The following is a 27,969-nucleotide window of genomic DNA, read 5'->3' on the forward strand; positions in this document are numbered from 1 at the left end:
ACTACTGACTTCCTAATTCTAACTTCTTTTCTCTCTCTATCTAGTGGTATACTGACGAAGACCATGGAATCGCTAGCAGCACAGCACACCAACATATATATACCCACATGAGCCACTTCATAAAACAATGTTTCTCTTTACCTTAGCACCTCAAAACACTATGCCATTTAAAGCTTATTAAAACTCATTTTTGTTTTCATTATCTCAAAACTGCACTGTCAAGATGATGATGATCTTAAAAATATACACTCAAATCAAGAAGCTTAAGGTTACCTTTGTTCCCAAATTTCATACCTATCATCTTAAGTAGGGACTTCTGTCTTCACAACAGATTATTACCTTACAGAAGTTTGAATTATCCGGTCGGGTTTTATTGTGTAAAATCATTTCCGCATCAGCTGCTGAAACAACAAATAGGAATTGTTTTTATGGAGGCTTTGCATAGATTCTCTGAGCAGGATTTTAATCTTTTTCTAACTGGACTGGTTCAAATGTTGTTCTTTTCTTTAAAGGGATGGCAAGATGAGGGCAGTGATGTCACTAGGGCAGGGACAGGATAAGAGGGATTAGGGAGAGAAGATAGCAGGGCATGGCTGGGAACCCAAGTCCAAGCATACCAACACGAGCAGGCTACTGTCAGCTCCCCTCGGAGAAGAGCTGTTCACAGCCAGACTGGCACAGTTTTCTGAGAAAGACTATTCAAACAGTCTCAGGAAATCAAATATGCAAAGCACTGACTTCTAAGTAAAACCACAGCAGTTGAAAAGACTCCAAAGAAATGTAAGGGAAACTGCCAGCAATGCAGGCCCCCAGGTGCCAGTTATGGCTATAGGTGCTACAAAAACACAGCAAGGGTGATGGGAAAGCATTGTAAATGTGCTTTTAAAAAAAATACTGATGTTCCTAGTGAAAGAGGCAGCTTGAAACTCAGACGTGAACACATCAGCTTGCCCTGTTAAAAGATGAAAATATTTGTATCGCAAATCTTCACTTGAAGGAGTCCTTGCATCAATTTTTCTTATTTCATTTCTTTGAGTGTCTTAATTAAAAGAATGTTTTAACTTCCTTGGACTCATTTTAAAAAATGGAACATAAAATAGAATGTTATGTATTATTATTCCCATTCTACATACTATGGAATTTCTCCCAGTCATTTAATAAATGTGCCTTCATTTTTTCAGAAGTAATGACTTGTGTCTTGAATCAGACCTAAACTGCACTGGCATATGGACACAATTATTTAGAAAGGCTTTTGTTTATTTTGTTAGTAATCCCAGACTACCTTGTAAACATGGAAAGAGTTCAGCTTTGGTAAAAAATTAGATATATAAAAATGTGTTAAGCTAAACAGTTCATAGGTTTTTGCCTAATAATATGCAATTTCTCTTATCATAAATACATATAGCTTTTGAGAAATCAACTTAAACTAGTTTTAGTTATTTATATCAGATGCAATTTATAATTTTATTCCAGGGAACTATGATGAGACTCATATAAGAACAAATAAGATCAGAAATATCATTCTGGCAGTTCTTATGGCTCAGTAGAAGTAGTCAAGTCAATTACTTAAGTGGTTGACTAATTATTTGTGGTTGACATTACTATAAAAATGAAAGCGGCTGGGCGCGGTGGCTCACACCTGTAATCCCAGCACATTGGGAGGCCGAGGTGGGCAGATCACGAGGTCAGGAGATCGAGATCATCCTGGCTAACACAGTGAAACCCCATCTCTACTAAAAATACAAAAAATTAGCGGGGCATCATGGCAGGCGCCTGTAGTCCCAGCTACTCAGAAGGCTGAGGCAGGAGAATGGTGTGAACCCAGGAGGCGGAGCTTGCAGTGAGCGGAGATCATGCCACTGCACTCCAGCCTGGGCTACAGAACGAGACTCCGTCTCAAAAAAAAAAAAAAGAATTTATTATTTTTTTTTGAGACGCAGTCTTGCCCTGTTGCCCAGGCTGGAGTGCAGTGGTGTGATCTCAGCTCACTGCAACCTCCGCCTACTGGGTTCAAATGATTCTTCTGTCTCAGCCTCCTGAGTAGCTGGGATTACAGGTGCATGCCACCACGCCTGGCTAATTTTTTTATTTGTAGTAGAGACGGGTTTTTGCCCTGTTGTCTAGGCTGGTCACGAACTCTTAACCTCAGGTGATCCACCCGCCTTGGCCTTCCAAAGTGCTGGGATTATAGGCGTGAGCCACCACATCCGACCGAAAGCATAAATTTTAAATGCTGAATTTGGCTTAGCAAAGCAATGTCTAGATAACAGAAAACATCATTTTTTTTTCAATTATTTGCAAAACAGCCTCATTTTTAAAAATTTGACTTTATGAGCTTAAACTTAGCTTCAGACCATTTGCTAGACAAAGTTTTCCCAGACAGGGTGAGCTACAGCATAAAAACCTAAAAATGGAAGAAATGGAAAAAAAAATCTACCAATTCAACATGAGACTGGTGAGTCATGCATAGGAAAGGACAGAGGATTGTGAAATCCATCTTCAACTACAGCTTCAGAGCATGCCATTAAGTAGCTTCACCTTAATTAAATCTCAACTCCCACTCCTCCATTGGAACCACAAACTGACCTTACAATCTGTAGGACTCTTGTCAAAATTCTGTTTCTTAATACAGTTCAATCATTGTGAGTAGCTGGATCAATCTTTGCAGAATTGTGTATCAAGAAGCGGTAGTAATATACGTTCACATCCTGGACAGCATTAATAGTCATAAAAGCAAATTAAATAGAAATTCTCCTTTTATCTTAATTGAAGCCAGACATTGTACAATGTCAGATATTGTACAACATCATATATCATACAAGTCAGATATTATAATCATATCTAAGTCAGATACTATTTAATATTTGTACAATATCAAAATGATATGGATTAATATTCTTTTAGTTTCTAAGCATGTGCAGTATTTTCTCTGGAGTGAGGTAATCCCAGCACATACTTTTCAGGCACTGAAGGCTGCAAAAAGTAATGATGTGAGTAAAGTCAAAGTAGTTTTCATTTGACCCTCATAGGACAAGTTTTCCTTTCCAATGAAAGTTTTAAATTAGCTTATGGAAAAAAGAAGAAAACGGTCAAATAAATTAGAGATAAACTTAATCTGAGAATAAGTTTAAAACATACAGGAACCAGTCATACCACTAAGATGTGCAGACTTGTCTTGACATTCATAGCTGCAGCCTCTGCAGACACAGGAATGGCTAAGACTCCTTTCATAACAACCTGTGAGAGTACACCAGTGCCCAGAGGCACATACATGAAAAGAAGGGAGAAATGGCTTACATCTCTTCTATGGATACAGAGTTTGTTTTTTAAGTTTCTATCAAGATTTTTAGAAAATCACTATGAATTATTTTTTAACATGTTTTGTTGGAAATTTTGTTAAATATGATTACATACCTTCATACTTTCTTAAATATCAGGCACAGAATATAATTCAATGCATTCTTGATAACTCAGAGCCACTACCATAAAGGTTAATGAACATATTGGGCTTTGTGTTGTTCTGCATATTTTCTGTTTCTTTTCTTATTCACAGGTAGTCACTGAGGCTACCAGTTCCACTTCTTGGCATTTGCTACTTTTGCTCAAAATTGATGTGAGAATACTGATTTATAAGACTACTAGATTTGTACAATATTTATGATTCAATAAACTCTAAATAGATAACATACCAAAACATAAGCATGACTTTTTTCCATAAAGTAAGAGGATTTTGTTGGCCAACTCTGTGGCAGTTATTTCAGCAGTGTCCAAGAACCCTTTTGTGTACATCCTGTGTGACCTAGAGTGTGTATTCAGGATGTCTGAGGGATACAGATGGTTGAGAATGATAGACAAGTGTGGGCTATAAAGAATAACATCACAGCCGGGCACAGTGGCGGCTCACACCTGTAATCATAGCACTTTGGGAGGCCAAGGGGGGTGGATTACCTGAGCCCAGTTCGAGACCAGCCTGGGTAACACGGTGAAATCCCATCTGTACTGAAACACAAAAAAGTAGCCAGGCATGGCAGTGTGCTCCTGTAATCCCAGCTACTCGGGAGTCTGAGACAGGAGAATCACTTGAACCTGGGAGTTGGAGGTTGCAGTTAGCAGAGATTGCGCCATTGCACTCCAGCCTGGGCGACAGAGCGAGACTCCATCTCAAAATAAATAAATACATAAATGAAGTATAACATCACTATCGCATGAGGAAAGCTCAGAGCGTGGTATGAAGGGACCAATGTTATGACCCGTAGAAATGTATCATCTTTCTGCAGTCTTCTTTCTGTGACAATATTAACATTTACACCCAAGAATTTGAATTAATAGTTAACTTTCTTACTTAATTGAGAGAATAACTTTTTCTTTGGTGCGTGCAGGCTTTAAGCCTCAACAGACTCGATAAAAATTCTTATTCTATATAGCCTTTCATCTGAACCAACTCTTCAAATTATTTAAAAAGCATGTGTGAGTGTGGTGTGAAGTGTGACCATCCAACAATCAAAACCCTTTTTATTTTTTAAGCTTCTTCTATCCAAGGTCCTGATATTAGTGACTCATGAGCAAAAAAGGTGTTTCATTGGGTAAGTTTGGTTTCCAGTGTTAATAACAGAAAGATCGGTGGTAAAGAAAATGTAACATATTAAGCAGAAATATTAATCATCATAACCTGATTCTGGTTCCATGAGCCAGAATGAATAACCTGATAAGGAGGAAGGCGGTCACATCTCACCTCCTGCTGGAGACACAGTGCACTGCAGCTGAGGTCAGTTGGACCTGGGTTAGAGTCTCAGTACCACCAACTCACTAATGGGAAACATTTAAAGAACAGTACTTAGCCTCTTTGAACTCCAGTGTCTTAATTTGTAAAAAATACAAAAAGACCTACCTTACAGAACTGTTGCATTGCTCTGAAGATTTACATAGATACAATGCCTGACACCTTCCTTTCACCTTTTCCCTCCTCCTAGTCACAACCATGTAGCTGCTTCTTAATGGATCCATAGATTACACAGATTCTTGCCTTAGTCTTCTGTGTCCTCAGGTGCTGGGCACTTGAAGGTACTCATTAAGCATTTGCTGTGTTCCAATACTGACATGTCAGTGACAATTATTTTTGGATTTCTAATCATTCTTAATAAACTGAGAAGCAGGATCTTCTGGTATATTTTACTTATTATATCAAGAGTCTTTGCTGGCTGGGTAAACAGCAGAGCACAGATCTGGGCTCTGGAGAGTTACAAAAGAGGGGCAAAACACCAAACACTATTTCTACCTTCAAGGAGATTATAAATAAATGGAAAAAAGAAGTCACATGAAAAAAAAATTAACTCTACACACACCGGAAGGCAAGAGGATCCAGACAGAAAACAGTCCAGGGTAAGAATGTAGGGTAGGATTCAAGGGTGGGCAGAGAGAAGGTGGTTTCTGGATTATTATGAAGCAGTCATTGTCTGAACTGTGTACCATGCTTAGGTTTCTTTAACAGTCTCAGGCTTGCTGTGGACACTGTGCTTTTCAGAACACTTTTTTTTTCCAATATAACTATATACACAAATATGTGCTATATATACATATATATATATTTGAAGAACAATACTTAGCCTCTTTGAACTCCAGTGTCTTAATTTGTAAAAAGTACAAAAAGACCTACCTTACAGAACTGTTGCATTGTTATGAAGATATATATATATATATATATATATATATATATAAAATCTCCATACATAAGGGAATGCACTATATAAAAGTAATTATAATTAAGCTATTGTGTCTAGAGTTACATGTTAGGTACCTCAGGAGTATACTTGAGCCTGTTTCATTTCTATCCTAATAGAAATTTATAGATCATGAAAACTTAGTTTTGTCATCTGAGAGTCATCCTGGAAGGGAGATCCCTGAGGAGACAATTCCACTGTTTCCCCACTATATTCTCTACTGTGCTGCTCTATTAATCATTTCAAAATTCATTACTCAAAACTTTTAATGGGTAAAATTCCAACTGTTCTAGGATAGAATTTAACATCATTTGTAATGTCTCTGACTTGTGTTTCTATCTTTTCCTATAAGTCTTCATTACCCTTCTAACACTCCACCATATTGGGCTGTTTGCTGGGTTCCAAATATGCCATACATAAAATACGCCAGGCTCTAGTTATGCCATATAGCTTTACTTTTAAATTTCATCTTTATTTCAATACCGACATAGGTTTGAGAATCTTTGCAGTTCTGGTGTTGCTGGAAAAGGGGTCCCGATCCAGACCCCAAAAATGGGTCCTTGGATCTTGCAAAGGAGAGAATTCAAGGAAAGCCACAGAGCACAGTGGAAGAAGTAAGTTTTTCAGAAACCGCCTTCATTACCGTGTGGGATATCCTCAGAAAGCAAAAGGAGGAATGCCCTGTCCTTTGTTAGCGCTTCTACTTTTATAAGGAGTTACAAAGAGCTACAATTAAACTTGGAATGTGCCTACATGCTCACTATAGACAGGGGCCTTCAGTGTCATTGAGATTACATGACCCTTAATCTTTTAACCTAGCTTGCTCATTAACGTTATCTCTAAGTAAAGAGGGCTGAATTCTTAGGACATTGGGACATTCTGCAGGCATGGTGGGAGATGCTCTGTATGGTCATAAATATTCTGCAATAACAGGCTGTAGCCAGCTTGGAAAATGGCTATTTTCAGACCATAAGCATTAATCTTATGGGTGCCTTAAGGGTGTTCTAGCTCTTCACTTCAAGATGGAGTCATTCTGGTCATACTTCATTAGACCAGAGGCCTAGTAGGCAGGGGTTCCTTCAACACCTGGAGTATATTTCCTTCCCCATTTCCATTCTAATTCATGTGCTACCTCTTCTATAATGTTTTCATCAAACTGCCCTATTCAAAAAACGGCTTTACTAATATGGCCAACTCAGCACATATCACATTATTTACAGCTATGTATCCACCCTGCCCTTAGAAGCAAGGATCATAGTCCTATTTTCAAAGTTCCAGCAGAAATGATAGTACCCAGTGCACCAACAGGAACGGAATTGCTGTGACAGTTGCATCAGTTAGCCACAGCTTTCCATGGAGAACATCGAAGGAGATCTCTAAAATAAAGTATTAACAGTAATCTTTGATTATTAGGCCTCTTCAAGGGGACTAACTACAATTAGCCTCTTGATGTAGACATTTAGAGAACCATCATATTATCCAAATGACTCTCATAAAACTTTCAAGTGGCTGTAATCTCATTTCATTTCATTTCATTGTGTGAATATATGAGATAGATATTAATATATTGAAAAAATTAGAGAGTAATCTTGCAATGATAGTAAAATAGACAAGTGCCCAGGAGCAAATAGGCCAAAGTTAAACCAAAACAGAGGTAGGTCAGTGCCATAGAAAACAGAGTAAGTCACACTTTTAAGAGTCAAGAAAAATCCTAAAAGATCTAGGAATCATGTTGAAATACAAGTTGCTTTTGGATCATCAGTGGAGACTTTCTTTCAAACTCTGGGTTTAAACTATACCAAGGAGACATTCCTCTATATAGGATATATAGGATATCCTATACATACATAGGAATATATATATTCCTACATTATATTATACAGGAAAAAACTTTCCAATATTGTAGGCTGTGAAACAGGAGCAATTACAAAGTAAACTCACTAGTCAAGAGAAAAATACCAAGCAGTAGGTTAGATAGAATTCTGAATGCAATTATCTCCACAACACACTGCCAGATGGCTACCAAAGAATAATGGTCCCATCTGACTTTTGTAAGAAACAGGGAGGAGACAAATTTTAGGAAATGCTTTCCCTATGGAAGTTAAAAACAGAAGTCTAAATAGAGTTCTAATAACGAAGAATACTAATACTAATACTAATGACCTTGGAGGTTTTTCCTAGCATAAGAAACAATGTCATCTGCACCCTTTCTGAAAAAATGAGTAAATATATCCTTACATCGTTCTCATAATCTTCTGTTCATAAAGTTCAAATTGTTTACTCTTGAAACATACTCTTAAATTGTTTACATCACCAAGAGTTCTTAGCTTTGGGGGTGTCTAAATTTAAATATTATATTCAAACAATCAAAATGTTTTACACTGATTTACTAATTAAAACAAAGAAAAAAGACAAGACACTTTGTATCACAATTTAAAATGTGCAAGGAAGTTAGTTAGGATAAATATTTATTTCCACATAACATTTCTTAATTGTGAAAAACACAATATCCTAGTCACATTTACACATTATTTAAACTTTGCACTAAATTACATTCAAGATATTCAGTAATTTTGACCAGGAATCTGAAATTAGAAGTAAATATATAATACTACATTTTTCTTATATTTTGTATGTTTTCAAAATATTAGGATTAACATAGGGATAGCTTTAAAATTCACACAAGAACAAAATGACTATAAAAATACTCAGAAATACAGAATTTCATTGGATATGATTGCTTATTCAAATAGGTGACCATGTGAAGATTTAAATTCACTATGATCATTTTTAACAGAACAGTTATTAATATATTAAAACGCTAAGAGGCTGCTTTGGGGAATCACTGGCTAAATCATAAAACAATGGAAACGTTTACAATGTAGTATCTGTATTGTAAAATACACAAAGGCAACACATTTGGAACAGAAAGTTTCTGTATTTTTTCAGCATTTATAAATAAAAACTTTATTAACTTTAAATTCTTCTTTCTATAATTTTTAGGCTCACGTTCCATAAAAAGGGGGGCTCCTTAAATAATTGTGAGGGGAATTTTTAAAAGGTATCAAAATGTAGAACTTAGTGGAGGCTTTGTTGATTTTATTTCCTCCCATTAGTTTAATCACAAGAGGAACTTTTCTCCACTTTTCATGTGCACTTCCAACAGAGTACATAATTAACAGTCTGTTAAAGCCACAGGGCTCTGAATTATTGTAAAACCGAATATTGGAGTATTATAAAGTTGATGATTACTACTCATTCTTAGGAACCAAGAGCATTATGAGATTTAGTTTTATTAACTTCACATTCATTGAAAGTGAAATCAAATACTGTACTTTTAGTAATATCCAAAACTTCTTAACTTTCTCCTTATATAAGTTTAGTAAAGATGTATTATTTTATATGGACTGAAATATCTACAGAACCTTCTCAAATGGAATCTGAAATTTCATTTTAAAAGACTGTTTTTCCACAACATGCATTTAATTTAAAAGTGGAAAAAAAACTCTGCAGAAAAAAATGACAATTGGAGACCTGTTAGTCTAACATGAGAACATGATTCAGGACTAGCATTAAGCAGTGCATGACCATTAGCTGCAGAGTAACTGTACAGGAGTGGAATTTCACATACAATGATTCACCATGTGGCATTCCACAAGTATGTATAGAATATGTTTATTTGGAAAACATCTGTTGTCAGTGGGAGACAAACTTAGCATATTTCTGATAAAGGTTTATATTGAAAAATCCCACAAAACTGTTACAAAGTTTTTCTAAAGCACTTCGTACAAGCCTAGTATTTGATCATTAGTCACAACTTGAATTTTAAGCAAATACTACTTAACTCTACATTATGTCTGATTCTCCTTAACAAGTTGTAAATAGGTTTCTATATATTTTTTTCAAATGACTAAGTTTTAGTTACATATAAATTGTTAAGTATTAAATTTATCATATTAAATCAAGGAAATGCATAAATACAATTATAAAAAATGCTTTCAAACTAACTTTTTGATTTGGGTCTTCTGAAATAAGTCACTAATGCTAAGCTATAAAAACTAAAAAGAAGTAAGACTACCTTTCAAAAATTCTTCTGAATGAAATTATCAGGCATCTTCAGGTCACTAAAGTAGGAAAATACAAACTAGGTAAATATGACTTATCTCTTTAAGGAAGCTATTGCTCTCATAAAACTGACAATCAGAATCCAGTTTACAAATGTCTGACGTACAGCAAGGAACACACAGATTCTCGCATTGGCTATTGTATCTGCTCACGGGGATGTCTCACTGCTCAGAAGTTTAAACACAGAAATGAAACAAGTATTGCACTACTTACAGTATGAAGGTGGATTTGGGTTGAGGGACAGAATTTACAATACATGATCAAAGCAGTTTTATTAATAATTGTGACACTCTTCTCATATATATGTAAAAAATAAATTGAAGATCGAGTCATAGACAAGTCTCCCTGTCAACACCTTTCCCTGAGTCAGCTTTCTTCTCTTTTCGGCTTTCAGTGCTACAGAAGGAAAAAAAGGAGACATTTATTACTGCAATCCAGCATGGCTACTATGACATCTGCTTGCTCAGACATAAAACCCGTCAACCCCAAAGCAAAAGAGCCTGTAGGCATTGCTCTCTCATGCTGCGAAGCACAGATAGACAGCAACAATTAAAATCCTCTGCACTCAGTGAGATAGAAACCAAGAACTGCAGAGAAGGGGAAATTCAAAAACCGACACTAAACAACAAAAATCAGACATTTTTTAAACAGTTCCAAAAACATGCAAGATTAATACCATGGTCCTCATTTGGGCAAGTGACTCACTGATGATAGTTGAAAATGTCAGCCATGCCCCCATCTTAAGACAGCGCCAACTCTAGTAAATGACACAAACAAGATGTCGCAGGAGGCATTTCTGGGCTCTGCTGCAAATGGCTCCTCCCTCGCGCATGGACTGGATCTTGACCTTTGATGAAGACTGTACCTTGGCCAGGTTAGACAGACAGCTCCGCTGGCCTGGAGGACAGGTTACCATGCACGCTGCTCTCCAGACACCTGTGCTATCTCTTTACAGACAAACCCTTACCCTGTACATCAGAGGAATGATGCTTCACCTCACTCCTCAGATAAACTCATTCCCAAGTGGCTTCTGTTTAATCTCACCCTCTCATTAACTTTACCAATGAGCAAACTGGTCATGTGACTCTACCATTTTTGTCTATTTGGTTCAATATTTTCCCATTGTACACTTTTCTTACTCTCATGCTGACAGTTTTCATGGAAAATTCAAACGCTATCATTACAGGGATGAAGTTCACACCATGTTCCAGAGAGGGCAGAAATGCTTTCTCCCTGATACTTGCAGCACACGGCAAAACCTTCTCATCTGAGGCTTCTATGTGACCCTCCCTGCTGCTGACACAAAGGGCAGCCCATAGCCAGCTACTGAGGCCCTGGGTTGTAAGTATCCGTACATTTTTACTGTTAACTTCGGCCCTTAATATAAATTTATGAAACACTTGATGATGGTCCGCACCCTTGGTTTTATAACTCTTCTCCAAGTAATAAAGTAATAAAACTCCATTTTTCTATGGGGCCTCCTGTACAGCTTTCTAAGTGGTCAATAACTTAGACACATTCTAAGAGTGTGTTTTTTAAATTGTTTTTCCTCCAATTCAAGCTAGAAACAGCCCTTCTCAGTTGTCACCACCACCCGGCACCATCAGGTAAGAAGTGCCGGAGCTTCTGCCATCTGTGGCACGCTGCCAGCTCTGAGAGTTGGTGTGAGCGCGTGTCTATGGCGCCCGGGTTTGTGCCTGCCACACTTCTCAGCACATACTACTTACAGGTCAGAGCAAAGCAACTTTTCTCCCTTTTCTTTTCTCCTTCCATGAGAAAAGATGACAGTGTGCACATGATGTGTTGAGAGCCTTAACTCGTATTTTTAACTCCTCTATCTGCATGACTCACTTTCTTCTACTTTAAGTTCCTTTTATATGACAAGTGTCTGCTCTCCTGCTTTCCAAATTAACTTTTACTTAAGCTCTACCTGCCTTCCAGTCTCTTTTGCCAAACAAAGTCAATGAAAAAGGGCAGCATTGGGGTTGGTGTTGGAAGATCTAGGTTCAGTTTTCAGAAGCTCAGAATGAGCTGCATGAACTTGGACTAGTTATTTAATCTCTCTGAGACTTGGTTTCTTCATCTGTAAAATTGGTTTTGGACTAGATGGCCTCTAGGCTCTCTTGTAGTGAGGATTCCAGAATTCTGAGGCTGGTATTCCCAATTCCAATGAACTCTTATTTTTTGAAAGATAGAATAACAGATCCTATCTGTAGGAGATTGTAGGACAGAGATATACTGGTCTCTACACATGTGCAATTACTGTGTGCACAATACTTTGAAACATAGGAGGTGTTCCATAACCTTTTGATAAATGAATGTGTGCCAAGTGGCACTATTAGTCACCAAGTCATAAATAAAAAGATTCATAATATCAACTTGATCCATAGATGTGCTTCCTCCTGACTCTCTGCTTTGGTTGTTTGGTTACAAAACAGTAACCTATTAAATGTCTGGGTTTTTTTCCCTCTTCATCATAACCATAGTTTTGGTATCATATTAGATTTCAGCAAACTATGAAGCAGAAATTTTATAACCAGCTCAAGACCTCTAGGATCCATTGTTCTGAATTACTTGTTACGTTCGCTTTTGTGGAGGCCAATCAATTTTAAGCTTTCATTATAACAAACATGTATTATGTATCTGTTATCTCTCATTGTAATAAACATATATTGCATATCTATCATATGCCAGGAACTCCATAATGACCTAGGAATACAAGATAGATAAGAGTGTCCCTGCCCCTGAGGAGTTAAAATTTAAAATATAAGGAAGTAATATTTCAAGAGAGAGCAAAAAGTGACCTGGTACTGTCATGATGCTAAGTAAACTACAAAACTATTACTTTTTAATGTCACTAAAATAGTGGTTTGTTTTTTGAGACAGAGCGTTGCTCTGTTGCCCAGGCTGGAGTGCAGTGGCACAATCTTGGCTCACTGCAACCTCCACCTTGCAGGCTCAAGCGATTCTCCTGCCTCAGCCTCCTGAGTAGCTGGGATTACAGGTGTGTGTCACCATACCCAACTAATTTTTGTATTTTTAGTAGAGATGGGGTTTCACCATGTTGGCCAGGCCAGTCTTGAACTCCTGAGCTCAGGTGATCTGCTCGCCTCGGCCTCCCAAAGTGCAAAGATTATAGGCGTGAGCCACCACGCCCAGGCTAAAGTCGTTTTTATTAATAATATTTCCAAGAAGTCATGAGAGAGCCTAAGCCCAGGCAATCAGAGCAAAGAAAGAATCTGGGATAGAAAAAGGTGGTGGCGGAGTGCAGGGGTGGGTGTTGGCGGTAGAGCAGATAGTCCCAGATACTAGCCTCTGTCACCAAGGCAAAGCTAAGTGCTGCTTTTCCTAACATTGCCAAGGACCTCCAGACACACTGATCTTGGGTATCAGTTTAAAAAACGTAGCATTTGCTAACCTATTCTGATGCAATGTGGTTGTCAATGAGCCCTATTTTCACCAGCCCATTTAATAAGCTGCAGAGGCTCTTGTCACATGTATGTATGACATCAGGATCAAAATTAGACATCCTCCAGATAAGACAGAATTTGCAGTTAGTTCTTAGATTCTACTGTCAGTTAAACTAGAAAAAATATTTTTGACAACAAAAAGTGAATGATATAATTGAGAAAATATAATTTCTATTCAAAATTCCATGAAAAAAGGGTTTCTAGGCTTCTCTGACACATATTATAGCACAGGATGGAAAATAACTCAGAATGGGGGGTGTCAAAGCTGCATGGGTGCCAGCTCAGGACTCAGGAGATACAAACCCTAGTAACCTGCTCTTTGGGCCTCTTTTTGCCAATGGATACTCTACCAGGTACTAAATTTTCACAGTTCCTGGTCATGATGCTTTAAAGCCTTTAACAGATACCACGAAAAGGAAGTGGCTTTGGGAGCCTTATTAGTATCAGTGGTTTTAGAATTCTGTAAGTCATACACTTTCTGCCAGAGTTTCTACTGTAATGAGGATAAAAGAGATTAACTACCAACCAAAAGATGTTTCTCACATGGAAAACCACAAATGCAATCACATCAAAAGGTAAGGAAAGCTGGATAAACTTTCATTCTACAATAGTTTGAACCTCACGTCAGTGAAAATACATTTAAAGAATAAGAAACAAGTGGTTATATCTAAATATAAAGGATAGTCTATTGAAAATTGGACCTGCTTTAAAGCACATTATATTGTTCACTAGAGTCAACCCACTGTGTGAAGTCATTTGGATGTATATTTTTAAAACAAAAAGATTTTTCTGGTGAAAAGTATCACTTGACTTTAAGGAGTAGTTAAAATATCACGTCACAAGACTTTTGCTTGAACCAAAGAAAAATAGAGGAAAAGTTTGGACTTTGAATCCATAAAATACAGGAAGAAAAATTTTTACAGGTTTGATTGTTTCAAATTCTCCACATATTGACCATCAAGGGCATTTTATTTTGAGCTCATAAACCTGGATTTAACATTTAAAAAAAAATCAGAGAAATGTCATATTTTTCACGTGACAAGTACACATTTCAATGGGCTTGAGAAACTGCCCTTCACATAATGCTGATTTTCTTCAAAAGTACTAGCAAAACAGAGAATTACTATGAGAAATATTTGTCAGATTGTAGCAAGGATCTTTGAGAAAGGAAGTTAAAGCATGTTTTAGAATAAAATGTTACTTTGTCCTGAGCCAGGCAAAGAAATACATGAAAGTTTTAAAGTTCTATTAAGACACAAAATACCAACCAAAAGTCTTTGAGAGGGAGCCCATTGAGTAATTTATTAATATATTATCTTCATTTGTAGTAAATATTAAAGGTGGTTGAGAGAGAGACACACACACAGAGAGAGAGAACTAATTCCCAGCTTCTGGGATGAAGATTCTATGCACCTGCTGTTTGTCTCGTCTTGTTTACACTGTTTGGTATAGAGATGACACTGAAGCAGCATGCCATTTTGGGGTGACAAAAACCAGCAATAAGAGATATATTCTCTAAGTCTAATGTAGCCTCTTTCTGTTGCTCATGTTTCCAGTGATGTCTCATGAAGTGAGATACAGCTTGCCAGTTTGGAGGCATGGTGGTACATAATGGAGGCTCTCAGCTTTGCAATTTCTCTTTCTTTCTTTCTTTCTTTCTTTCTTTCTTTCTTTCTTTCTTTCTTTCTTTCTTTCTTTCTTTTTCTTTTGCTTTTTTTTTTTTTTTTTGACAGAGTCTCTCTCTGTCGCCTAGGCTGGAGTGCAGTGGCACAATCTCAGCTCACTGCAACCTCTGCCTCTTGGGCTCAAGCGATCCTCCTGCCTCAGCCTCCAAAGTAGCTGGGATTACAGGCATCCGCCACCATGCCTGGCTAATTTTTTTGTATTTTTAGTACAGGAAAGGTTTCACCATGTTGACCAAGCTTGTCTTGAACTCCTGACCTCAAGTGATCCGCTCACTTTGGCATCCCAAAATGCTGAGATTACAAGCATGAGCCACCACACCAGGCGAGCTTTTAAATTTCTTAAAGGGACAAATTTAATTTTCCCTATCCAGAAATTTGATGCCATTACTAACTATAGTTCTGTGAAACTTGTTGATTTATACATGATGCATCTGTATAAATCAAGGAAGGAATAAAGTTCATTCAAGTTTCAGACTAACTTAAAGAGCTGAGTTGTTACAGATATATCATCAAACTCAGTCTGCTACTGGATCTGAGCCCAACACTTTCCATGCCTTTTGCCTCCCCAAAACTCACACAGAGGACATAGACTGACCAGGTTTCTAGAAGACACCATTTAACATAAGGAAATGCAACCAAGGAATAGGTTTGAGGGAGAGGGTCTTACCTTTGGGGAATCAGCTTCTAGAGTGATTAGGAAGGGGAGCTTATGACAAAAATGTAATATAAAAATTAAGTAGAAAAAGTTAATTTAAGGTTACGAAAATAAAGGAACTTACTAATTATAGTAAACATTGTCCCAATTCCCTCAATCACTCTCTAACAAAAAGAGATATTAGCATAACATAAGAATTCCTTTTTCTTCAGATCAGCATCTAAGAAGACTGGGTGATTTGAACTCTTATTTATAAATCCTGGAAAATTCACTTGGAAATCCTATGATGACTGTTGATATTTAGGGACACACTCTTCCCCCAGCATGCACTTAAAACTACCATCCACAATTACAGGAGTTGTTTGTACATTTACATACAGAGAAGTAAGAATGGATAGAACTTTCAGGAGTTGAAAATTTTGGGATAAGAAGTTTAGGGAAGACTTTCAGGGGGTTGGAGTCAGGACTAGAACTATACTAAACATAAATATTTATGCATATTTATAAAATATAAATATAAAATACACACAATGCATATCAGTCTAAAAAAGGGAAAATAAAGGAGTGCAAAATGTGGACAGACGTCTAAAGGGGTCCTGGGGGAAGTGGGTGATGAGGGAATAAAATAAAATCATACCAAAAAATAGTAGGCCAAGATGAATGTCCAAAAATGTCATGCATTGTGACTCATTTCTAGCACAGTTCCCCATACCACAGTTGGTATGAAAAACATACCAACATTTGAAATAATTACAATTTCTACCTACTTTTGGAAAGAATTTTCTGAAATATTTTAGATCTAAATTTGATGGAAACTAATATTATTCTTTTGCTTATGGTTTATGTCAAAAAACAACTGGAATTAGTATAAATTATTTTTATTTTAAAATCCAAACCTTTTAGAAGGAAAGCTTGACTCCTTATCTTTTGAGTTATCGGCAGTAATCAGAAGGTTCCTCCACAAGGCAGTCTTTGACATTTCATCAGATATATTGATCACAGATGGATCATCTCTAGACAGGAGTTTCCCCAGATGAAATAATAAACATTACATAAGTAACTGCAGTTTTTCAATGACAGAAACTAAATATAGGACAATCATATATCTATGAAGAATATTTTTCCCAATTTTTAAATTGTCGTAAAATACACATAACATAAAATTTACTACCTTAACTATTTTTAAAAGTACAGTTCAGGGTTACTAAATACATTCATAATGTTGTGCAACCCTCACCACCATCCATTTCCAGAACTCTTTTTATCCTATAAAACTGGAACTCCATACCCACTAAGCCATAACTCTCCATTTCCTCTTCTTCCCAGTCCCTGGCAACCACCATTCCACTTTCTGTCTCTAGGTTTCTGACTTCTCTAAGTGCCTCATATAAGCAGAATCATACAGTATTTGTCTTTTTGTGACTGGTTTATTTCAGTTAGTACAATATCCTCAAGGTTCATCCATCTTGTAGCATATGTCAGAATTTCCTCCTTTTTAAACCTGGATAATGTTCCATTGTATGTATATGCCCCATTTTGTTTATTGTACAGTATTTTTGATAATTAAAAATGAAGAAGTATCTAATATTTCTCTCAATTATTGAAAACAATCTGTGAAAAATAAAAAAATCTAAAGAAAATATTCTAGTTGAATAGATACTGATTTGGCCTGTGGTATTCTTAATTCATTTCAAATTACAGAGAATGGGTTCCGCATGTCCATTGCTTAAACTCTTGCCCCTAACATCATAGCATCCAGACCACTTCTCTCCTTTGCTCAGACCTTGCAGTGGCTCCCAGTCACTCACAGCCAATGCCAAATCCTTATAATGGCCTAAAGGCTCTGTCCCCACCTCACTCTGATTTCACCTCCTGCCAGTGCATCCCTGCTCACTCCTTTCCAGCCCCAATTCAGTAGCCTCTTGACTGTTCTGGCACACAATGGGCATGGTGCTGCCTGGGGTCCTTGTCCTTGCTCTTCCCTCTGCTCATCATGTCCCTTCACATGAAGCAACCTTGCCCCTTCTTTGTTCAAATGCCGCCTTTTCATATGACCCTGATTGGTGATAGGTCACAAGAGAGGAACAAATGCAACTTTTAAGAGGAAGAAAACCTTGGGTCTCCCTCTCTTGCCTAATCTGGAAATGTGTTCTTCAGTTCCTCTAAACCCTCCAGCTGTTTTGGTCTTCCTAGAAAGATAGTTCCCTGGTAATTCAAAGCATCAGATTGACTACTTTCTTAAAAAAAAGCATCATGTGGAATAGACATTTTTCATGATATTATGTGAGGAAGAGTCTTCTGAGCAAAAGATTTTTTAAAATACTTGATTGAACGAAGCTATGCAATTTTTTACAATGCAGTACTACTTAGATTGTTTCATATGCTAATATGCATTGTGAATCTCCAAACTGGAATGCAGTTTGGAACATTTTTTCAAACTTATTTAACCACACAGCCCTTTTGAGAGTGGTATCACATGAGACTAGGTTTCTACCTAATACACTTGGAAATACGCTGTTTCAGCTAAACAATCAACAGGATTTTAAAATTTAAATGTTGTAAAAAAGAAAAAAAAGATAAAACATCTTATACTTGTGCTCCCTCTTAAGTGGGAGATAATTATATTTTTTTAAATTCTAGGGAATATAATTTTAGAGTCAGACCTAAAGATCTAGAAAATTCTTTCCTATTTTGGTTTTTAACACTATGACAAATTCCCTTCTCACAAAAAAAGTATTCTCCGTATTTTTATTGGCATAACCTTAAATTATTCATAAAGATTTTGAGACTATAAAATTGGGCACTAATTGATACTTAGAATTGTACAAGAAAACTATTTAACCTAAACTATATTGAGAGGGAGACAGAGAAGAGAGAGAGAGGGGAGAATTTTGGGCCAAATGCTTGCAAAAGTTTTCTTTATAACTTCAGTAGTTTGCTTTCTTTTGCTATGTTTTGTTCATAAAGAAGATTAGCAAATTTTGGAGAATTGCATAAATATTTCCTAAAATGACGATACAACTGAATCATTTAACTTAAGAAATAGATTATATCTTTGGAAATTCCTTTTTTAGGGGCAAATTCCCAGAGTTAAAACATTTACCTGTGATCAACTTAGTGAATACCTAGTCATTTATACCAAAAATGAACCTTGATCTGTCTTCTGGTGCTACTTTCTGAGAATATGAAGGGGATTTTTCATACACATTATAAAACAGGAGCAAGAAAGACTTCAGACAACAGCTTCCTGCTTCACTTCATTTAATACAATTTGATTATAGTCACACAGCTATTATTGGCAAAACTTAGTAGTAGGACCCAGGTTATCTAACTCCTGGTTCTTTCTACTCTTATACAATTTCAAGAAACCTCTCTGAGGATCTACCCAGTATGAAATTCTTAAAGTATACAACAATGCATTCCATTACTTTAATTGATGTGTTTTTAAATTTATGTCTTACCTATAGTGCCCTTCCAATGGGAGTTGTACTGTGCCCTCATCTTCCATGGCTAGCATACTTTGTTCTTCCTGAAAAGACAAATGTAAAGTATATAAAGTGAACCTGATGAGTCTCCATTTTACATTAAAGAACAAACACAGATTAATGTTTCATTATCTCGTTAACCTCAAGACCTTCCACTCTGTTTGCATTTATTAATGTTAGCACAGGTCCTTTCAATAAAGTATCAGCTACCAAGAACATAAGTAATTAATGAGAGTCTCATAACACAAAGTAATTTAAATGCTAATAACAATCTCCTTCATGTCACTCAATAAAAAACATGTTAATTTCCAAGCATATTTTTTAAAAATTAATCTAAATTTTATAAGGAAAAAGTATGGGTGATATAATCAGTTTTACTGTTATAAAGGTGAAATTATATTCCCAGATGCTCTATGAGGAGGGGATGAGGGATGTACTCAGAACAGTGGATCTCAAACTTCAGTTTACATCAGAATCCCCTGGTGGGCTTGTTAGCAATATCCCCCAGAAATTCTGACTCCATAGGTCTGGAGTAGAGAGGGCATAAGAATTTCTAGTTCTAACAAGTTTCCAGGTGATGTTGATTATGCTGGTCTGGTGACTATATTTAAAGAACCACTACTCTAGAGAGTTGGAAAGAGACAGTAGAAGATATTAATTATTAGTATCTTCCTGTATGGATCAAAACACAGATGAGTCTTGAGAGAGGAGGAAATGGAAGGTTTGACTCCATTTGGATGTGTTTTAGGCTTTTGTTTTATGCTTCAAATTTCTTCTTATAATGACAATATTCCATCTTTCCTCAAAGGGTGGAAATGATTTTTATATTCGTACATGCATTTCTTCATACATAGCATTTTAAAACTAAATCTTTGGATGAAGATAATCTTATGGCCACCATACTGAAAAATTCTGGTTTCATTTTCAAATAATGTTATCATCAAACTTTTTCCATGAAACAAAAAAAGAAAGTTATTCATAGATTATAGCTTTTATTTAATACATTTATTTAAAAACGAGTCAGTTCAAAGAATTACTTCAGGCCATTTTAAAATGTTAGAATTATTGGTTCTAACTCCAGAAATGGAATTTAAAGATGCATAAACGTAAAAAACTAGTTGACCCCTTGCCCAAATGGAAACTGATGAAAGAAAATGGGGATGGCCCTGAAGGCTCATTTCCTCTTTCAGTAGCTTAGCAGAGCTAAGCTGGCCTGAACCAGCTTCCGGAAACACCTTGACCTTTGGCTGATTTTATTATTCCTGGCATGCAAGACTTTTCCTAGTGTCCTTGGTAAACAGACCTTGGCCCCTTCTCGGATATCCCATAGTCTGAATATTTCTTGTTACCTAAAGAAACAAGTGTTTTCTAGTGCCTCTTCAGCTAACCTATGAAGATACAATGCAATGTGGGAGCAGATCTCATTTCTCTCTTGGAGTACTCTCCCATGCTGGCCAAGGAAAGTCCTTCCCTGCTAGGACTTTGGCTGTGGTACATACAGAATCTCTATGCCCACCCTATGATTCGGGATAATGGAGATGCCCGAGACTGCATAAGCTCTGCTACTTCCCTGCTTAGAAGCTTTCCCCAGAAACTCTACGTTGTATTTGTTCTCTGTGAGGCTAATGGCATGTGCATTACCCTTTTGCATTCCAGTAACTAATTTTATTTTCTCTCTTTGCTGTTCTTCAAGGAAAAAATTTTCTTTTAGGGCCTATCAAATGTATTCTACTTGTATATTACACCTATTCTCCTTGTCACTTGGCCACATTATTAGAACTAAATCAAGGTGAATGGAGATTACCATTGGTTTGAAATTACTCATTCAAGCATTTTAGCAGAGCTAATCTGCAGCCTAGATTGAGGCTTGCCTTACAGCTGAGTTAGTCATAATATATGAAATATATTACATGCATAATATATAGTAGGCACATCCTGGCGGTCATGGGCACAGCATATGTATCATTTCAGGTAGAAAAGATTCCTTTTTCCATAGGAAAGTTTACCTTAAGGTACATGGAGGGACATAAAAAGTAGACACTCAGTGATACCAAAAGCTACATAAGTAAAGACAAGATAGGAGAAAGATGCAATTGTTTCCTTGGTTGCCCACCGAAAGGTGAAGCCTGGTATATGATATCATTTCTGGCCAATCAAGAGTAAAATGTCAAGAAGCAAGATAGAATGGTTTAAGAAAGAGTAAAATGCAAAAAAGTTGAAGAGAAGAACAGTGCCGTCAGTGCTTAGGTTACCTGGCAGCCGAAAACGAATGTTCAAAATTCAATCTAACAGCAAAAAATTGGACCAAAGCTTTGGGAACAATTTTGTTTTTTCTTCAGATGATTTTCCACTTTTCTCTCAAATTGCTTTCAATAATTATTTTGCACTCTGTGGCTTGTTAGCATGTGTGGGCTTTATACTAGTCATAATTCTATCCAAACAAAAACTCATCACCTCTAAAGATAGCTTTTCCAAGCCATGCTTATCTGAAGAGAAGGGTGGCAGAGCAGCCGCTGCCTTCAGTGCCAGAAGGAAGCTGGGTGGGCCCCGGAGCGCGGGGATGGAGGGCCGGCTGCATCCCGGCAGCACTGTGAGAAAGCCAAAAACCGAGGCTTTCTGAGGAGGAGCAGTCAAATCAGGCAGTAGCCGTCACGACAGCCACAACCTAGGTTATCTCAATCAGATCAGAGAAGAAAGAGACAGTGAGAGCATAAAGCTAACTGAGTAGTTGCCAGCTTAGAAGTCAGAAAAGTACCTTAAAATGATTTCCATTCAGCTCTTAATTTACATAGGATCCATTAAAAGCATGCTGGGTTCTACAACATGGCGAAGATGTTACAGGGATGATGATGAAAGGTAGAATAATACATAATACCCAAGAACACAATACCCAAGAACCTTTGAGAGAGTTCACCGATTTAACTAGAGGGGCATTTATGCTATGATTTAAATGCCACCTTATAATTAAGACAGCCAAAGCAGTTTTCAGATATAAAATAAGTGAAGGACAATTAATGCTATGTCCAGTACAGGGCAAGAAAATTGAGGCTTAGAAAAACAAATCTACTCCAGAACACTCAAATATTTATTGAGCATGTATTATGTGCTATGCACACAGTTAACAAGAAGAATAATCCAGGGGCTATTAATTAATCCATTCAATGGCAGGTAGTCTGTTAGGTACTGGGTATATAATAATGAAAAGAAAGCTATAAACTTGACTCTCAGAAAATTTAAGAGATCATTATGAAAAGTACCAAAGTCAAGGTTGTAGCAAGGAAGAAACTCCAGATGGGAAGAAACAATGTAGGCCAACCATAAAAGTGAGGAATAAATAAGATGTGTTTGCATGACAGTGAACAACGAGCTTGGTTGGAGCCAAAAGTCTGTGCTGAGTAGTGGTGGAAGAGATAAATTGAAGTCAAATCCTGGTGTGGTTTGATAATAAGGTGTTATATATCAAATTACATCATGAGTTTGAATTGTATTTAGTGATAGCATTACAATTATGATTCATATATCATGATACCTAACAAATAACAAAGATAGTTATCCTTTAATTAACTTTAGTGAAATAGGTTTCATTTACAACTACATCCATTTTCAGGAAAAGTGTGTATCTATGTAGGAGCCCTCAAATATCTCAAAGTACAAACAACGGCAACAGAGACCAATATTCACGAATATGCTTAGAGTGTTAGAGAGGGAAAATATTCAGCAATTTTAGAATTCACGTCTTAAGAAATGGAATATTCTTCAGAAGTCAAGCTCAACCCTTTTATTTTGCCCAAGAGTAAAACAAAGTCTACAGAAAGTAGAAGTGTCAAACCATTTTCTTCCTCAACTACTAATAGAATAGACAATGCTGCAAACATTACATAAATATATAATCTTTGAAAACCATAAGTGTTATTTTTATAATAGGTATTACTTATAATTTCCAATGGATAGAAGAGCCAATACATAAAACTAACAATGAGAGTGGAAAAGGAAAAACGGAGAGTCCATATAGAGTTCATATCAATACATAAATGTAACATATATTTTTCATCAGAATATTAGATTCTGTGTTTCTAAGTAATCATGTAAATTATTGTAAGTAAAAAATTCTGATAGAGCATCCTATTTAGAAGATCATATTTGATTCTGTGGTTTTAGGGAAGGACTTATCTCAAACTTTAGCACCAGAATCACCCAGAGGTCTTATTAACAGAGATGGTTGTCCCCATCCCCAGAGTTTTGATTCAATAGGTCTGAAGCAGGGCCCAAGAATTTGCATTCTAGGTTGCCAGGTGTTGGCTGATGTGGCAGTGGTTCTGGAACCACACTTTGGGCAACCACTGCTTGTGGAAGAAAAATATGCTTGCCCCACTCTAAGATTTAACTAGAAATGACATTTGTCTTGTAATAATTTGACCATGCTTCCCAAATCCATAACCAATTCTGACCTATCTTAGCAGTAAGACGTCCTCTGTAATTTGTTTAGTTGCACTTGTTTTTAGATTGCTTTTATGTTTTCTTGGCCTGTTTCATGGTCCTGCATTGGGATCACAGGGTCCCATTTGCCCTCTTTTTGTTTTCTTCTATAGTGTGTATGTTAGGGTGAACCCCCAGTAAATCAAGAAGTATCACTATCATGATCGCTTCCACAGAGTAGAATTTCTAGGATTTATCCAACACTAACCCCCTTTCCTCCTACCCAGGAGCAAACATTCTGCTGGGATTTTCTGCCTTTAACAGTAAGTAGCCTTTTGTCAAATGTGTACAATGGCCTAGAGAATATTTAAGTAGGAAGGAAGGCATGTTGGTACTCTGAGCACATTTGGACATCCAGAATTTGATTCTGCAGTCTTCCCTTTACACAGAGCAATGTGCAAAATGTCAGGGTTCCAATATTCATTTCTACCCTGATTATAATCCTTTCTTTCTAAAAACTGAAGCATATGCATATGCATATGCATGAAGTACATGAAAATTTGGAACAGAAGCTCTGCGACCTTGGACTGGCCTGTGTAGCTATTTATTCTGCTTAACTCATTATTGAATTTTAAGGTCAAATGAATGTTTTCTCAGTGCCATAAGACCAGAAATGGGCTACTGATAGGAAAACCCTGGAGGCTAAAGGTAAAAGCTTGTATCTATCATCAAAAGGACAAGAGGTGAGCCCACTTTAAATTCAAGTCTCAGGGAGCTGAGACATTTCTGCTATTTACCATCTTGCCAGTTCATGATCAAAGTTACTCAATTAATTTGAGCAATTGCAGAAATGCAAGATTTCTGGAGAACTTGTCCCTTTACCACCTTAACACACAATCTCCTAGAAGACTGGGCCTTAGTATAAGATGTCACGGTAAGATCACATCCTTCCACTGACTCTGTAAGCCTCACGAAAATAGAATACCAAGATCTGGGCAAACAAGTAGAAAATCAACCAGGAATTTAACTTTTAGTATAATTATTCCTAAATCTTCCTAATGTCTTTACTGACCATACTCTTTTAATACTAATTCTAAGCTAGAAAGTGAACCTCTTTAAACTTCCTATTTTCTCTCCTGTTCGATGGAGAATTAGCTGTCTTTGCACTAGTCAGAGCTATATTTTATTGCTCAATTATAGATTATTTCTTGACTGTATTATTGGTTTTCTTGTTTCTTTCCATGTACTGAGGATCACATGAAAGTATCATCATATTAACCCATCTGAGATTTTAAAGATCTATAAACCTGCCTAGTTAATGTACTGCGAGGCTTTTTCCTCTAACTTGGATATGAAGGATTTAGCAGTAAAATTGCCCCAGTAAATCTTTAATCTATTTTTGTATCTTTTCAGAAAGCATGAGTTCTAAGAAATTTAGTAATATTTAGTTACTTCTAAAATCTTTATCTTCGTAATCAGAGAACAGTAAATGCCCATTAAAGTACAGTGGGTATACAATATAAAAAGATTAGACACTGATTACATATGTTCTCTGCCCTATGAGATTCATAAATTCCAAAATGGGCATATGGCACACACACATATAAGTACCATACATGCATAGCTATGTGAGTGGTTCTGGGCAGTGGGAATGGCAAATTCTAATAAATTTACAATTATTATTAAACTTGTTCTCTCCTATTTCACAGAAAATAAAAGGAGAACCTGAAATTATCTTTGAATCACAGTCAGAAAAATATTAAGCATCACATAATAGATTACATATCATTTTCCATTTTGTGAACTTCTAAAAGGCAAGAATGTTTCATGGTATGAGTATGATCTAAGGAGAATACTGTGAAAGAGATGATTATATGTCTGGGGCTGTGTTCATTTTTTTTCCAGAAGCAGTAAAGACAGTTAACAAAAAAAGCAGAAAAATAAAGCAAAATTAGATATGTAAGTTACTGCTTGAGAATAATTAATAGTACAGTAAGTGCTCACATAGTTGTTGATAGGTTCTCAGAGACTGTGACATTAAGTAGAAGAATAAGTAAAACCAATCTTACCATAGGCTAATTGATATAAATAAGAGTTAAATTCCTATGGCAATATCTGGTCACAAAAACATCACCAAACTTCTAACTAAAGACGCAAAATGTTTTTAATATTAAACATTGAAATAAATGTGAGCTGTACAAACGTAAGAAAAATTAATAAAAGCAAGTAAGATATTGAATTACCAAATTTCTGGTGAGTGAGAGAGTGACTGAGGTCATAGTAGGGATGGATTAAATCAAGGAATAAATGTTTGCGAAGTGAAAATTGTAAGGAGCACATCCCACCACCAAGCAGTTTAAAAACAATAGCAAATATGGCTGGGTTCACTGAGCATTTTCATACCAAATTGTTGTCGTACATTTGTGTGATTATCGTATACTTGATGAATTTTTATTTTGCAGTCATTTGTATTCATTTATTCATTCCTTTTCCAACCCACTTATTCCAGTTCAAGGTCGAGGGTGGCTGGAGCCTATCTTGGCAGCTCAGGGTACAGGATGAGAACTAAGACTGGCCAAGATGCTATTCCCTTGCAGCACACACTCACACACACACCCACATTCACTCACACTGAGCCAATGTAGACGTGCCAATGAACCTAATGGGCACATTTTGGGGATGTGGGAGGACACTGAAGTGTCCAGAGAAAACCCACACAGATATGAGGAGAATGTGCAAACTCCATACAGACAGTGGCCCTGGCCAGGGAATTTTTTTTTTCTTTTCTCATCAACATTATAACAATGCTATATTATTCAAGGGTCTGGTGTACTGACATTATCAAAAAGACTGGAAGGGAAGCTCATAGCCAAGAGCTTTTTCATCAAAATTAAATTAATTTAAACCTTCTTGGGTGTTGTGTTTGATCCCAATAATTTTATTTACATCAAATATGGATAACTTCAGATTTTAGAATTTCTGTGTTCTAGTGTCCATTTTATTTAAATTTAACTTGTGCCAAATTATACCATATTTTCTTGAAGAGTATCTGAGGATGAAAGCAAATGTTTACTAAAGCCCTAAAAAGAAATAGAGACTATCAAAATATCCTAGTCGAACTTTTTTTTTTTTTTTTGAGAAGGAGTCTCGCTCTGCCACCAGGCTAGAGTGCAGTGGCTCACTGCAACGTCCACCTCCGGGTTCAAGTGATCCTCTTGCTTCAGCCTCCTGAGTAGCTGAGACTACAGGTGTGCATCACCACGCCCAGCTAATTTTCTTATTTTTAGTGGACGCGGGGTTTCACCGTGTTAGCCAATATGGCCTTATCGCCTGACCTCGTGATCTGCCCACCTCAGCCTCCCAAATGCCTGCTAGCATTACAGGCATGAGCCACTGCACCTGACTCAAAGTATTATTTTTTAAAAAAGCACTAATATTTAAATAAAAATATATCAAACAGAAAAATAAATAATAACAATTGTATAATATGATTTTTAGTGTTAACATTAATATTACTAGAAGTATGATTCTAAGTATTGTCTTCTACAATACTTGGAAAAATTGAAACATTCTTACAGAATTAAGACACATCATCATGATGAATCTCTATCTGTGGGAATCCATTGTTAGTGATAGAACACCATGTAGAGTAAGGGAATAGAACACCATGTAGAGTAAGGGAATTACCAATCACACGTTATGTAGCCATATTGGTATAAATTTCTGAGAAAAAACCTCATTTGATTTATGGCCTGATCTGACCTCATTAAATGACTAAGACCTCTGAAACATCTGCAAATGAATTCCCCAAAGGAAATAGGAAATCTGTCTATGGTTTGAGGAAATAGAAAGTTGAATACATTTACTGACTACTTACAGAGAAAAATAGTATAATTCTCATCAAATATTTTATTTCAATTTCATTTCTATTTATATGAAAACTTTGTTGTGTTTTACATTGTATGGGCTCAATCATTCTGCTAAATGTTACGCTAGTTATCTTCCCCTCATTTACACTCTTTGTAGTTTTTATATGCTTAAAAAAATGTTGATTAAGTAGCTTTCAAAATAGACTCAGGCTTACATATAAACTTTAAATGTGCCATGAAACTTAAAATACATTGTTATACCATATAAAATAGAATAAAATAAATAAGTAGCCTGTAAAAATAAATTCCAGAAGTTTCTCCAACATCTACTCAATCTTAAATCACTTTGAAAACAAATCAGATCAACATTTTTCCTAGTAAACATTTCACCTATTTCAAGAATAAATAATTATTCATTAGAATGTTTTGATTAAAACTCTTTTCCCTAGGAAAATACCAACAGTAATAATGTCTCTTCTTTTTGTTCTCACATATGTAACAAAAAAAATCACTGCATGATCATAATTCGGAAATAGTTAAGGATCAG

The 27,969-nt window shown here is 36.4% G+C and overlaps 2 protein-coding genes across 13 annotated transcripts in view; one reads left to right on the forward strand and one right to left on the reverse strand.

Annotated features, from left to right (window-relative positions):
* The window catches only part of DPP4 (dipeptidyl peptidase 4), an 82,820-nt gene extending 81,637 nt beyond the window's left edge, over positions 1 to 1,183 (forward strand). For all 3 annotated transcript variants that reach the window (XM_055291957.2, XM_055291958.2, XM_055291959.2), the window contains one exon: positions 45 to 1,183. In XM_055291957.2, coding sequence (XP_055147932.1) covers positions 45 to 146 — 102 coding nt within the window. In that variant the 3' untranslated portion in view covers positions 147 to 1,183. The remainder of the gene's footprint in view (positions 1 to 44) is intronic.
* The window catches only part of SLC4A10 (solute carrier family 4 member 10), a 448,737-nt gene that overhangs the window by 76,422 nt on the left and 344,346 nt on the right, over positions 1 to 27,969 (reverse strand). For 7 of the 10 annotated variants that reach the window (XM_063609457.1, XM_055291961.2, XM_063609465.1 and 4 more), the window contains 3 exons: positions 19,114 to 19,181; positions 16,549 to 16,665; positions 8,169 to 10,238 (listed from right to left, as the gene is read on the reverse strand). In XM_063609457.1, the coding sequence (XP_063465527.1) occupies positions 10,172 to 10,238; positions 16,549 to 16,665; positions 19,114 to 19,181 (252 nt within the window). In that variant the 3' untranslated portion in view covers positions 8,169 to 10,171. Of the gene's footprint in view, positions 1 to 8,168; positions 10,239 to 15,664; positions 15,704 to 16,548; positions 16,666 to 19,113; positions 19,182 to 27,969 lie in introns of those variants that run through there. The other 3 variants (XM_063609461.1, XM_063609460.1, XM_063609459.1) reach the window with 2 other exon arrangements.

The sequence above is a fragment of the Symphalangus syndactylus genome, chromosome 9, assembly GCF_028878055.3.
Source record: "Symphalangus syndactylus isolate Jambi chromosome 9, NHGRI_mSymSyn1-v2.1_pri, whole genome shotgun sequence".
In the NCBI taxonomy this organism is placed as follows: Eukaryota; Metazoa; Chordata; class Mammalia; order Primates; family Hylobatidae; genus Symphalangus; species Symphalangus syndactylus.